This window comes from Arachis hypogaea, chromosome 8 (assembly GCF_003086295.3).
Source record: "Arachis hypogaea cultivar Tifrunner chromosome 8, arahy.Tifrunner.gnm2.J5K5, whole genome shotgun sequence".
NCBI classification, from domain to species: Eukaryota; Viridiplantae; Streptophyta; class Magnoliopsida; order Fabales; family Fabaceae; genus Arachis; species Arachis hypogaea.
In genome coordinates this window covers 47,258,148-47,273,768 of record NC_092043.1, presented here as the reverse complement: position 1 = coordinate 47,273,768, position 15,621 = coordinate 47,258,148, and the positions used below count along the sequence as shown (strand labels likewise).

At 28.1% G+C, this 15,621-nt stretch overlaps 1 protein-coding gene across 1 annotated transcript; it reads left to right on the top strand.

Annotated features, from left to right (window-relative positions):
- Positions 1-724: 724 nt before the first annotated feature.
- LOC114924333 (uncharacterized) lies at positions 725-5,519 on the top strand. The gene is made up of 4 exons (XM_072201539.1): positions 725-1,618; positions 1,986-2,046; positions 2,155-2,459; positions 5,248-5,519. The coding sequence occupies exons 2-4, from the start codon at positions 2,015-2,017 to the stop codon at positions 5,259-5,261; spliced, it is 351 nt and encodes a 116-aa protein (XP_072057640.1). The 5' UTR covers positions 725-1,618; positions 1,986-2,014; the 3' UTR covers positions 5,262-5,519.
- Positions 5,520-15,621: the final 10,102 nt, after the last annotated feature.

Here is a 15,621-nt window from a genome sequence, read left to right as displayed (position 1 = left end):
ACAGTGTTGTTGTTGAAGTTCATTTTTTCATTATGCTATAGTAACAAAATAAAACCGTTCTCTTTGACTATTTTAAAGAACGGTTTTACAACCATTACAACAATTATTTATGAAACAACCATTTTCTAATATTATTTAAATAATTATACAAATTAAACAATATAATAAAAATAATTTCAAATAATTATATAAATTGAAACTATTTTTTCTATAAATACTAAGTTTATAAAATACTCAAAAACTATTGTTATAAATAAATAACAAATATTATTTTAAAAAAATAAAATTAAAATAAATTTATTATAAATATTATATATTATTATAAATATATAAAAAATATTATATTTTGAACACATAAAGCTAAAATAAATTTATAATAAATATTATATATTTTTATTATAAATATATAATAAATATTAATATAAAGAAATATAATTAAAATAATTTTAAAATAAATATTATATATCTATTATTGATTATTATATAACAAATATATAACAAATATTATTTTTGAAAAAATAAAATTAAAATAAATTTATAATAAATATTATATATTTTTATTATAAATAATTATTTTGTTATAAAAAATATATATTTTTTGTTAAAAATAATTATTTGAATTCAGCAATAAATTAATAAATAATATTTTTAAATAATTTTAATATAGTATATTAGATTTTAAAATTATTATTTTATATTTCTATCCACCCATTTTTATCAAAATATGTATTTTATCTATATCCTTTTATAAAATCTCTCATTCCTAACTCTAAATTCCCAAATTAAATAAAAAACCCTAATTTCCAAATTCCAAAACCCTAAACACCCCCCTCACTGAGCACACAACCCCCACTCATAAGCGTAACACATACACACACAGAGACAAGAGAGGAGGAAGGAGAAGAGGACGACGCCGGCGGGTTAGGTGCCGCCGTCGCCGTCGTTGCCAAGCCCGAAGGAGAAAGAGAGTCCGCAAAGGGAGAGTGAGGGACGGTGAAGAGAAGCCGCGCCAACCCCGCAACGCCACTGCGTCGTCGCCTCCGTTGAGCGGTCGCCATCATCGTGCGAGAAAGGAGAAGGAGCCGTCGAGGGGTCACTGAGCCGCTGCAGTCGCCGTCGCTTGCGTTTTTGTCACAGAAGCTTCCATTTCCGTCACTTTCATGTTGCGGAGAGAAAGAACTACGCATGAGCCAGGGGCCAGGGAAAGGGAGCCACCGCCGTTGCATCCTGGCTATGCCGCCGTTCAATCCCATCGCCATCCATAAAGTCGCAAGGAGCATTTGTCGTTGTTGATTGATGGTGCCAGCCTCGTTGTCGCGTCTGTAAGGAGAAAAGGTCACGTGGAGGATGGAGAGCCGCTGCGTGCCGCCGTTGTTTCACCGTGGCCATGGAGAGGAACGTGAATGGAAAAGGAAACAGGGAAGCTGCTACTTGGGATTTGAGGAAAACGGCTCTGTTCTGCCTCGCCTCTAGGTTCTGCAAGTTGCCAGACTCCTCAGCCGCCGGGAACCAGCACTGGAGCTGCCCAGAATCACCACTGCTGCTCTCATGGGAGCTGGTATTGGAACCACTGATGGAGCTGCTGTGTTTAGTGATTTTCACGAGTTGTGACATCGAGGTAGGGAATATTTTATTAAATTAAATATTTTAAACTTTGAATGCCTGAAAAGTTTACTGGATTGTTACGAATAGTTGAATGCTTCATATGTAATGGATTTTGGTTGTAGATTAAATGTGTGACTGGTTGTGCCTCTTCTTGATTTTACGATAGTAAGGTAGAACATGTTGATATGTGTATGCTGTAGTCTGCAAGAGTGTGTTGAGAAGATACATGTCTAATGTTGTTCTGATTTTGTTTTGGAAACTGGTTCTCTGAAAATGAAAAATTCCTATAGCTGTTTAGATGCTCTCTTTACTAACTTTGTTTCTTATATTCTGATTCACAGTTTAAGATAGCCCTTTTTTCTACGTTTCATTTTCTTCAGGATTGAAATTGTAGATAAATGCTTTTGCCATGACACAATGGAACAGATTGTTGATTCTTTGGTGAGCAGTGAGCTTTACATCTTCCATTGAATTTAAGTACCTCCAGCACAACTTTATCTTAGAATTTCATTTATTCTGCTTCTAAAATGTCTTTGGTGTTGCTCTTAGTTGTAGTCTCTTATCTCGCAAGTCACCAAGAAGCCCCAAATCGCCACTCACCATCGTCGCACCATCATCATCGCTGCATTCTTCCCGGCATCGCTGCCTCCTTCTTCCCAGCGTCGCTGAGTCTCTCCGCGGCGTCGCTGCTTCTCCCCTCTCCGAGGCTTCACCGCTTCTCCACGGCGTCCTTGCTTCTCCCCTGTTCTGTTTCTACCTCGCTGCTTCTGCTTCACTGTCTTGGCTGATTGTGGATTGTGCTTTGCTGCTGCTGCTGCTTCGCTGCATTGGCCGTTTGTGGGTTGTCATCTGTGGTAAGTGGTCTTCTTCTTTGATTTCTGTTGCTTAGTTAGGGATTGATTGGCTGTTGGGTATTTTTGTTGGCTGTGGAAAGTGGTGATGTTTGTGAACATGAGCAAGATGAGTGTTGAATGTTGACTGAGTTTCTGTTCTGGTTTGAATTTGGACTGCGTACTTGTGAAATGAACCTGGGGCTTAGGTTAGTCTGTTATTTAAGGTAGCAAAACTTTTATTTTGGTCATGGGTTCTGTTCTGAAACTTCATCAGAACTAAATTTTATATAAAAGACCTTCAATTGTTTTTGATTTTTTCTTAGGGATATGAAGTTAGCAAAACTCATCATGAATGCCTAATCTTCTGCCACATTTAGCATTCCCTGTAGCAAATTTATTTCCATCTAAAACTATAATATATCAGTATCTGTATATGAAGATTATAAGATTAGATAGAAATATAGCAGGGGCTAATTCCACTTTATTTTTATTTAGACCACAAGAAGAAATAAAATTAATTATATGTATGTGCTGCCTAAATTACCCAACATATGCTAAAGAGTAACTGAATGTTTCAATGAATCCTCTAGAAGAATGGTTATCTAAATAACAATAATAACAACAACAAGAAGCACAATTTTAAAACAGTGTTTAGTTCTACAATAACAATTATGATAGATTAGGCAACAAGTCTAAAGTGTTAACATAAAGAAAATAATATCAATGACGTGGCATGCATTCAATCAAAAGATCAACAATTTAATTCAAAACACAGCAAAGAATTTTGTCAACCATGTCATTAGTGAGAATTAATAATCCCTTTTACTTTGCATTTAATAAAAAAGGTTATCAGTGCTGGCACCAGCAAGGACAAGCACTTTCTTGATTACTATGTTGATTAACACTAACCCTGACTAATGGATTCAGCTAAAAAATGTTCTAAAAATATTGAATAAAAGAGTTAAGATATTTTTTTAATTATTTCATTGCATTGACTATTTTGTGCATTGTTCAAAAACTGTTTTGAGGCTTTATTTGGCTAATTAGATAGAAAGGGAAATTTATATTTGGCCATTTGTGCATTGTTCAAATTTGTATTGTTCAAAAACTGTTTGTGCATTGTTCATTAATTTGAGTTCTAGTTAGCAAAACTCATCATTGTACTAATTGTTTTAGATTTTTTCTTGGGGATAGAGTGTAGTAGAAGAAACATATGATGATGCTATCTATTTGAAGATGAACACGTTTTGTTAGTGCATTGTGTTCTAGATTTCTGTGTTACTAAACTTGATTGATTTCCTTACATTATATTTTTGTGTGGTTTCAATAGTATTATTCTACCTAGAAAAAGAAAATAGGGATTTAAAAGGATGTGGCAATATGCATGATAACATGTAGTAAAGGACTAAAGGGATTTTTCTTTCTATTTTTTTTTAGTGCTTAAAAGGGGGATTTAGTAATAGTTTCCTTCTTTCTATTGTGCTTAACTGCTTATCCATTTTTCTAAAAACTGGTTTTTAAAGTGAATTTTTTGTTAAAAAATCTGGTTATGAATTACTTGTATTTTTATTCTTTGTTGCTATTTTAGTTTGTCTCTTTAAAACCAGAAAAAGAGATAATAGTGAAGAAAATTTACTGATTAATTGATTGCCTAAGCTTCTTTGCATAGTTTGTTAGATACAAATTGTTAGTCTCATGATTAGTTGAGATGTTCTCTTTTGAATATGTGTGCAGTGGTTGACTTCTAGAAATTCTTTAGATGCAATAAGCTCTTGATTGAAAAAATCATTTATAGTTAGTCTAAAACATATGTCCATGTCTTTTATTTTAGTTGACAGTACTGTTTTATCCTTGTTAATGGCTGATTTCATGCCTTATTTTGATTGAGCAATGATGATGATGGCCTTATTATGCTAATTTTTATATTGCTGCTGATTGCCATTTTCGCTTGCTGCCGTTTGATTTTAGTGCTGATTAGTGCTGATTTGATTCTAGTGAGTTCATATGGGTTGATTTTGCTGTTTGTTTAAATTCAGAAATGTCCTATTTACTGCCAGAATGTTGCCGAAATTTCTAAAAATTTGTGTTAATTGAATTCCAATTTGTGAATTGAATTTGGTAATTTGTTACTTTAGTTTTGTTTCATGACCAAATTCAACTCAATAGGTTACTTTAATTTGTTCTTTTTTTTTTTCAATTAAATATCTTATAAATTAAATCAATAAGAGGGATGGTATATAATCAGTATCTTTGTATAGAGACAATAGTGAAGAAAACACCTCCTTCTTTCCCTTTCTCCTCTTTTCTTCTTCTTCCATTTTTGCCCTCCCCTGTCTTCGGAAACAGAACAAAAACGCCACTGTTCCCCTGTTTCTGCGCTCATCCTCCACCGTGCGCCACCAGTAGCCGCCTCTGGGTCGACACTGCTCTGCCTCCATTCTCCCTCCTCTTGCCATTTTCTGTTTCTGCTTCTTCTACAGGTTCTCAATTTATTTCCCTGTTTACATTTTCTTAGTTTAATTAGTTTGTTCAGTTTTTGTTAAATTAGTCAGTTTAGTTATGCATGCTTAGTGGATTATAGGTGGTTAGGAAGTTATATCTGATTTGTAGTGGATTTAGGTTGAACTTTTTGGTTGCTGCTGATGCCTGGAATGAACGGTTTCAAATTGTAGAGTGCTGTTTTATCCTTGTTAATGGCTGATTTCATGTCTTGTTTTGGTTGAGCAATGATGATGATGGCCTTATTATGCTAATTTTAGTAGACATTATTAGTAGTTTTATATTTGATTTTTTTTTTCTTTTTTTACAGGAAAACTATGTTGAAGGGGAAATCGAACTTCATTAAGGTCAAACTTTTAAGAGCAAATGTTACAGAGTAAAAGTCATGAACTTGTGGATCGGACATGATGATAAATCTATTTGTTACTTAGCTAGTTCAACTCTTCTTTGTTATATTTTTTGCAACATTAGATGATATAGTTCGAGGTTGTCATGATAGTATATATATTGTGGTATTTTGAATGTGATTGTGGATCTTACAACAATTTTTATAAGTCAAATTTGATGGAAAATGTTCAATTATTTTTCTTTAGTGACTTTATTCAAATAGTTTAGATTATTTATTGACTCTAAATAATTAAAAAAAAATGAAATTAATTTGATTCACGAGAAAACTACTATTGGAAATAAAAAATTATATATTACAAAAAACTGTTGTCAAAAGTTACAAAGGACAACAGTGTTAAAACCGTTGCCAAAAAATGACACCAATGGTAACGTTTTTAAACCGTTGTCTTAGACAACTATAAAATGGCAACGGTTCAAAAATCGTTACCAAAAAACGGTACCAACGGTAATGCTTTAAAACCGTTGCTGTTGTGGATAACAAAACTACCACAGTTTAAAACCGTTGCCTATTCATGTACGGTTTTAAACCGTTGTATCATGAAAAAGAACGATTTAAAACCGTTGCATTTCGAGTAACGGTTTGAAACCGTTGTTTAAAATTTTGTTTCAAAACCGTTGCCTATACCAATAACTTTGGCAACGGTTTTTTGGTTACCGTTGCCTTAGGTAAAAAACCGTTGCCTTTGAGCATTGGCAACGGCCGCATATACCACAGGTAAAAAAATCGTTGCCAAAGCGTTGCCTAAAGTTTAGGGAACGGTTTTTCAATCTATGGCAACAGTTTTTGACCGTTGCGAAAAGCCTTGTTTGTTGTAGTGTGAGAAACCATTGATGGGGTTAACCCTGTTAGCAACCCAAACAACAGCATGCATGGCCATTTTCTTGTACCAGATCCCCAAGTAACACTTGGTCGAGTTACCGGGTCTGAAGAATCCAAGCTCAAATAATCCATTTTTGGACACTAAGGTCTCACCATCACTCATGTACTGGGAAAGACCAATGGAATCATTAACTGCCATAGAAGCTGTGACAGAGGAAACAAGTATATAAGCAGCCATAACCATGGGAAGAAGAACACCCATTGAATTCCAAGCTCTGTTTATTTTGGACATCAATCTATGTATGTCCCTTAAGATAGTTTTCCAACTTCCCAAAATCAAACACGTTTAAGCTGTCCCACATTCTGGCATTCAATTGACAATGAATGATCTAGTAGACCAATGCCAAATTGCCAATCTACAAGAACTCCATAATTCAAAGTCTTTGTTGACTTAGGAACCAACCATCAACCTTCATAATTTTGCCTGCTAACGTGGGTTTGATGAAGTTTGTATTTTTTAAGTTCTTTATCTTTCTTTCTTCAATTTTTTAGGTTTATTACTGGTCCGCCAAATTTTTAATTAAGTCTTTATATTTTTTTTTAAATTAAGTCCTTGCATTAAATTTTTTTAATTGGGTCTCTACACTTTTTTTTCTATTATTTAGATTTCTGCATCAATTTTTTTTTTAATTGGATCTCTACACAATTAAACTAATTACTGTCAAGAGGGATCTAATTAAAAAAAATTGGTGCAGAGACCCAATTAAAAAAAAAAAAAGTATAGATGTATAATTGAAAATTTTGCGAGATTATAGAAACCAACAAAGTAATTAAACCCTTTTTAAAAAAATGAGTTTACAAAATTTGTAACAGTTTCGTTTCCTAAACTTTACAAAATAGAAGTAGATTTCATATGCATAGGGTACAATGGTAGTATATGGTGAAATTACTCTGAAAATTTAGAAGACTTTAATAGATACTAAATGTTGACTCGCGCGGAGAATTTGAATTATAATTTTTAGTTTTTTACTTAATGTTTTTTTTATTATATTTTTAAAATAGTATATATTCATATGAAGAATTTAATCGAATAATTGTAATAGATAATATAATAGTGTATTTTTTATTTAATCATGTATGAATATATTTAAAATTATTAAAGGTTGAAATATATTAAGTAGTAACTTAAAAAAAGTTGCTCAGTATTATAGTTTTCTAGTTAATTTTTTTTTTCTTTTGGTGTTTTCCTTTTTGTTGTGTTACTACCTGTTGGTAATGCTTGTTTTGTTTTTCTCCACTTAAATGTTTGGACTAAAATATTTATGTGAAAATATTAGAAGTTATCTAATATCTCAAGTGTTTATTGTGTTATTATTTAATATCTATTTTCTATACATTATAAATAAATTGATAGATAGATAGACAGATTAGATAAATAAAAAATTCATAAAATAATTTTTTTAAATAAAATATGCAATATTAGAATTTAGATCATTAATATAAATATTTTTTATATTATAATTTTTTTTTTGTAGAATTAGCTCAATTAGTGTGTGAAATTATAAGATCATACTAGATTGATTATATAGATATTATTCTTTATGGTAATATAAATTTTCTATGTTATTGCAATGGATGATATAGAATAACAGGGTCTTTTGTTGCCAATGAGTAATAGCTCAAATGGCATAGTCTCTCCATACTCAATTAAGAGGTTGCGAGTTTTTGTAAAAAAATTTAAAAGTATTTCAAATAGAAAATAGAAGGATTAAAAAGTAATTTAATTAAATAATATGTACTAATTAGTCACTTAAAACTGACTAGCATAATAGTAAAATTAAAGTTAGAAGATTAACATATATGTAGAGACTACTTTAGATTCTGTTTTAATATATTACTAATAAATAGATAGATTATATTTGGCTACTTTATTTTTGAGTTGGTATTCATAAAAGTTAGAAGTCAAGTCATGAGTGATATATCTAAAAACTTTCATTCTTTAGACATCTTTCTTGTACCTTCATTTCTATTAATTGAATACTATTAAAATGCTATTATTAATATTAATATTATTAATAATATTATTAAATACTATAATACAATAATAAAACTATTAGATAAAACATAAATATAAATATTATTAATATTTTAATAATTAAAAAGGACATTCAATTTTTTAATTTTAATTTTCATGAATCATAACAATATGTATTTTTAACAATATTATTATAATTAAAATATTTAAAGAAAATATAAATTGTTGAAAAAAATTAAGTAATATATAAGCGACAAATACATTATATAACTTATTATAAATATCATTACACAAAGAAGTAGAAAAGCTAATGAATACAATCGCACAATGACCTAATACATATGTTTAGTAAGTTTAAAAAATAAAAATAAAAACTATGTTTATCAACCAAATTTCAGTTGTGCAAAAAATTAGTATAAATGAAAAGAAAGAAGAAAGAAGAAAGAAGAAAAAGAGGTGTGAGTTTATGTGAGAAGATAAAGAAAATGTGTGAAATGAATATTGATTTATATAGTAAATATAAGAATGAGGGATGAATATGAAAGAAGAAGAAAAGAAATTAGATTTTAATCAAATTTATACCTATTAAAAAAAAGTTAACATTAATATTAAAAGCAATATATAACCTACATAAAAATAAAGTATAAGAGAACATGAAAAGTTAAGGTTAAAAAGAATTCTATAATAAGAATTCTTTATATAATACAAAAATAGAAGATAAAAGATAAAAGCTTAGGAATTTAAGAATAAATTTGGAGCCACTCAAACTGACGTCATGCTAGAAATCTAAGAAGTTAAGAATGAATTTGAAAGCTTCCTTTCATATTTTTTTTAAAAAAAAAAGAAGAATAAAACACAATAAGATTATAAAAATAAAAATATGTATTTAAATGTACATACATTTATATTGTTTTTTGTTATTTATGACCGTTATAGTTGTCGTTGTAATATCTTATTATATAATATATAATTATGTTATTTTTAATTATATTTAAAGTAGATTGATTATTTTAACTTTCTAACTTTTGTGAAATCTTAAAAGAATTTGTACATTTAATTTTAATTTCTTGTAATATTTGATAATTTTAGTGGCATGTTAAAAATTTTGTTTTCTTAAGATCAATGTAGGATATAGTAATTATACAGTGAATTATTTTAAGATGTAACATTTCAAAAATTTAATGGGAGATTAAGATGAAATTATTACATTGATTTACATTGAATTTTATTCTTTGTAACAGTTTCATAATTTTAATGAAAGGTTTCATGATGATTTTTATAATTTCTTTTTGTTTTTTATTATAGTTGAAGAAAGGAAAATAAAAGCTTAAAAACGAATTTAGAGCTACTAAATCCTACATAACATTATGATAGAAAATAAAGAAATTAACAATACATCTAGAGACTACCTTGTATTTTATTTTAATATATTATTAATAAATAAATAATAAATATAATAGAATAAATAAATTTTAAATATTTATTAATATAAAAAATTATATTAAATTTTTTAATTTTAAAAAATCTTAATTATCTTTTAAAAGAATATATAGGTGTTTTTAAAATACTTCATCATTTTTAAAAACTAAAAATTCAAACACATATTTTTTTTATTTACTAATTAGGTTAGTGTTAGAAGATCATATGGCATTAAGTGCTACAAGAGAGGAAGAAGATAGGTATGTAAGCAAAAACGATTGTAAAAGAAAAAATATCCGTGGAACAACAGCTTTTGTGGTAGTTTGATATTCGAATAAAGATAATATACAATGTAGCTAAATGTATCAACAGAGTTAAACTTCGAAATGGTCTCTGAGATTGGCATTTTGCACTAAAATCGTTTTTGAGATTTCAATTGCACCAATTACGTTTCTGAGATTGAAAAAAATGCACCATATTAGTCCCTAACCTATTTTTCATTAACGAAATGATGACATGACATGATGACGTAGACTGTAAGTGACATGTGTCACTTCATGGTTTGGCCACGTGTAATGATATGATGATGTGGTGACCAGTGACACGCGGTATGCTGACGTAGATGGTTGTGCCACGTGTCACAATGTTATTTGGCTACGTGTCTGGTTGTGCCATGTGTCGCATCAGTATTCATCCACGTGTCATCTATTATGCCATCATTGTATATGCACCAAATTAGTCCCTCACTTTACATTAAGTGACTCATTTTAGTCCTTGAAATTGAATGTCGTGCACCAAACTAGTCCCTTCACCAATTTTTTCTCATTTTTTTAAATTTAAAATTTTAATATCTTGGATATACTAATTTCAATTCTATTTTTTCATATATTGTTTAAATACAAGTGCTTTTATAAAAATTTTTAAGATTTTAGTTTTAATTATATAATTTTTTAATAATTTAATATTGATAAATTTTGTAATATATAAGTATGTTATTATAAAAAAATAATTATATGATTGATTAGACACAATTTTTTCATAAAAAATATGTGTTTTTAACAAGAAATTAATAATTAAAATAAACTCTTTTTTTATGAAATACACGTTTTCGTTATGTATAAATGAACTAGATTGAAGGAACTTCAAGCATCCTCACTACCACCTTTGACCTCTCCAGTCTAGACGAAAGAGATCGGAGATGATAATGAGGGAAGCTTGAAATGCCTTCACGTCAACTCCAAGACGGCGGCTATTAGAGATATCCGCAAGAAAAAAATATTTTATAAAAGTACTGAAAGAGGTCAGAGATGGTAGTGAAGGTGTTTGAAAAGCCTTCACGTCAACTCCAAGTCGATGATTAGGGTATTCGCAAGAGAAAAAATATTTTATAAAAACACTTTTATTTTAAGAACATGTGAAAAAATAGAATTGAAATTAATGCATTAAAAAATATTGAGAATTTTGAATTTATCGAAAAAAATGAGAAAAAATTGGTGAAGGGACTAGTTTGGTACACGACATTCAATTTCAAGGACTAAAATGAGTCACTTAATGCAAAGTAAGGGACTAATTTGGTGCATATACAACGATAACATAATGGATGACACGTGGACGGATACTGTTGTGACACGTGGCACAACCGGACACGTGGCACAACCATCTACGTTAACATGCCACGTGTCACTGGTCACTACATCATCATATCATTACACGTGGCCAAATCATGAAGTGACACGTGTCACTTACAGTCCACGTCATCATGCCATGTCATCACGTCGTTAATGAAAAATAGGTTAGGGATTAATATAGTACATTTTTTTCAATTTTAGAAACGTAATTAGTGCAATTGAAATTTCAAGAACAATTTTAGTGTAAAAAGTCAATCTCAAAGACTATTTTGGAGTTTAACTCTATATCAACATGATGAAACACCCAAATAAACTTAATGGCCAATTCTCCATGTCTATAAATGTGGTGCCAAATTTGCCGAAATTACCTTTTAAGGTAAGTTTTAAATATTTAAAAATTATTTATTTTTATATTTTTTAAATTAAATATTAATATTTATTTTTTTTAATAAATTAGACAACTTTCTATAGACACCCAAGCATACACCAAACTTGATACAAAGTCCAACTTCCAACTCCCAAATTGAACACATTTGGCCACAACTGTTTGACTTTCGGTTCCTGCTGAAATTTCTACGCAAGCTTTTCTGTCCCCACTTTCTGTTAAAATTATTTTTGTTCTGCATTTTTTATGAATGAGTTTTTTTTTTTTTTTATAGAACTAAGTTGAATGATAAATAAATATATTAATATTTTTTGGTTAATTTTATGTTTTTAGAGTTGGTATTTGTTTTTTATATTATCGACCTTATTTTTGTATTGTTCTTATATAAGACATTTCATTAATTATTTAACTTTAATTTTATGGTAAGATTACATTGAAGTTAAATGAAATTTTTTTAAATTTAAATAGGACACTTTAAACCTTAAAGACCAAAACAGAATTATGTCTACACGGAGAGAGAACCAATTTAATACTTTACCCTTTAAAATAATTTTTTTTTGTTATTCAAAAAAGGAAATTCAAATTAGTACGAAGTCAATTTGAATTGACTTTTGAAAAAATACTTATTTTTTATCTTTTAAAAAAAAAATTTTTATTAGACAAAATTATTATATATTTAGATAGACTTTTTAAAAAAAAATTTAAATATCTATAATGTACGGACATTGACAAGGATACGAGACATGGCGAATATTAAAATCTTATAAGATACGGGATAAGCATACATATAAAATATAAAGTATAAATTAAAAGATAAATTAATATTTTGATATTTTATTGATATTAAAATATAAATTTTTTTTATTATTTTTAATGTCTTATTTTAATTATATTAAGTATTTAAAATATTTTTTGTTTTAATAAATAATAATATATTATATCTAAATTTATTTCAAGAATATATGTTAAAAATAAGACTGAACATGCTGACACGTGATGATATTTATGTGTGTTTAAGTATATCAAAAAAAAATTTTATTTTTTATTAAGACACGGTTAGATATAATATACACGCGTGTCGAACGAAATAGAGATTAAAATTATTTTATTAAAAAAAACCTTTTTACTCAAAAAATTAATACAAACTAATACTAAATAATACATATAAAAGAAGATTATGTATCGTACTTAGGCAAATAGACAATCATTAGCTTTGGTATTAAACTTTTAATGAGATACAGAACAAAAAACGAGTCAATCAGTATTTGCAGCCTCAATTAGGGATGTTGATGGACAGGATGAAACTGGATTTAATGTAATTCAAACTCGACTCGAAATATATAGAATCTATTTGCTAGATCTGAATTCGACCTTAAACCCGATAAAATTTACATATTTTTGAGTCACAATTATACCGGGGTGAAATCGGGCCGTTAATATTACTTTCTTATAAACTAGCATGTGAAAATATCCAAATTTTCAAAACTCCAACCATTATTTGACATGATAAAATTCACTTAAAAAAATATAACAAGAACCAACCCTTTCCTAAAATTAAAGCATAACCACAATCAATACTAATATTATCTAATAACACCAAATATTTAAATCAGTACAAATAACACAATATTATGCATTAGTCTAAAGTTTTATGCATTTTAAATATAAAACATTAATTTATAGTCTTATAATGACTAATAACACAAAATATTAATGTTTACAATATTTAAATTCCACATAAAATAGATATTATACATTACTAATAACACAAAATATTAATTGTGTATGATAACCGGATCACCAAATCGAATTTAGGTGACCCAAACTATAACTCGAACCCGACCTGAAATAATAATAAATTTATTTTTGAGACTCTTACCCAACCCTAGACCCAATAAAATTATACTAAATTAGTTCTTAAAAAATTCGAAAATAGACCGAGCCTTCGAAATCGGATCGGATCATCAACACCCCTAACCTCAATCTTTGCTGCCGCAAATTTGGCCATATGAGCTGCAGTGGAATCAGAATAGTCAATAGATGCAACACAGTGTAATTCACTTAAAAGGACGTGCACGAAACAACAAACCTGTAGGGTGTGCTTGATTTTGTATCGTAAATAATATATATATTTGAGTTTATGGAATGTTTTATTTTGATGTTTAGTAATTCTTTTTATTTTTTAAAATTTATGTTTATCAAAAATTATAAATTCTAATTTTTATATTTATTTTTTTAAGTTGGATTAAAATTATTTTTTATGATGATGTCCTTCACTATTCATATATTTGTTGTTTTTTTATAATATTTTTTTTTTAATACTCTCTTATATATATTATTATTTTTTATAAATTTTTTTATATGAATTTTTTTTATTGTTATTGCTATTTTTTTGTATGGAATATTTTTTTGTTTTATATTATGTTTATATTAATACTATTAAAATACTAAAGAGTACTAGAAGTACTTAAAGAATATTAAAATTTATTTAAATATTTATATTTTTTTATAATTTTTAATCTAAAAATAATTTTAAATAATGTACTCCAAATAATATTTAATTTATTATAATTTATTTTTAATAAAAATTACTAAATATAAATTACATTGGTACTAATTTACTCTTAAATAAAATTAATTTTATAAAATTAATTTTATACAAATCTCTATTTACAAACGTTAATCCAAAAATACACAATGAATTTCTTAAAAGCTGAAAAATCACTATCTTAAGTCCAATATATGGAACATTTATAAATTCTTAGTTTTTCTAAGTAGAATGTTATAATCAGAAAAAATGGAGATACTCTTCAAAAATAAAATAATATACTTACCAATCTAGAAGTAAAACGATATAAAATCAGAATCAATAAAAAAACTATTAATACGTCTTGGCTAAAACTAGAAAGAAGGAATCAGACATTAATTATTCCTATTTTTTTGTTTGTCTTGATTTAACTCTTTCCATCTCTCTTGATCTTAATCTTTTTTTCTCGTCTTACTCCTCATCCTCTTCGTTGGGAGGGAATTTTCAATAGAACTCTTTGTCCCTCTTTTTTCTTTTGTAAAAGAATCATTCAGAAGTGATCGTTGCTGAGGACAATATTCTTACCAAATCCCAAAACTTGATTACTTGAATCACTTGACATCTTATCAAAATCTCCTCCACAGTCATACGATAACAACAGTTAATTGTCTAATTAATTACATAAATTTAAATTGAAATAACAGATTTTATTTGTTTGACACTTAAATAACTTCACTTATAAATAGTAGGAAGAGACACATAATCGCAGCGAAACACTGATTAATAAAAAAGTTAAGAATAGTGAAATAAAAACAAAAAAAATTGTAAAATACGAGTTTTTAATTTTTCTTTTGTACTCTATGTACTCTTTATGTATTCTTCATATGTTATCATTTTTTTTTCATTTTATTATACTTAATATATATCCATCCTTTTGTATTGAATTTTAAAATTGGTTATTGCTCTTATTATATATATATATATATATATATATATATATATATATATATTTTTATTTATTATCAAAATCAATGATAATATCTATCTATACATTATTTATTTATTTTTATCAAATAATTTTTTTGCTGCAAAAAGAATTTTCAATTTCCAAAAATATTGCCTTCAATAAAATGTCCTTCCCCTTCACGACAAATTTTAACTCACATATCATATGAAGCCCAATCACTAACCTTAACCTCCATAATATTTCTCTTCCTTATGGCTTTGATTCATTATCTATTGATCCAATTAAAACCCAACCTTCTCATTGTTTAGTTCGACGACCTATTTCACCTTTACATTATTCTTTACATTATTCGTAGAGTCTACCTCTTCTCCCTTCACACAATTCATTCTTCCAGTTCTTTCTCCTATTATTATTTTCGTAATAACTTCCTTTACACAATTTAGTTTATTCTAGATGATAACTTATAAAACTTATAATGTCTATTCTAAACTCTTT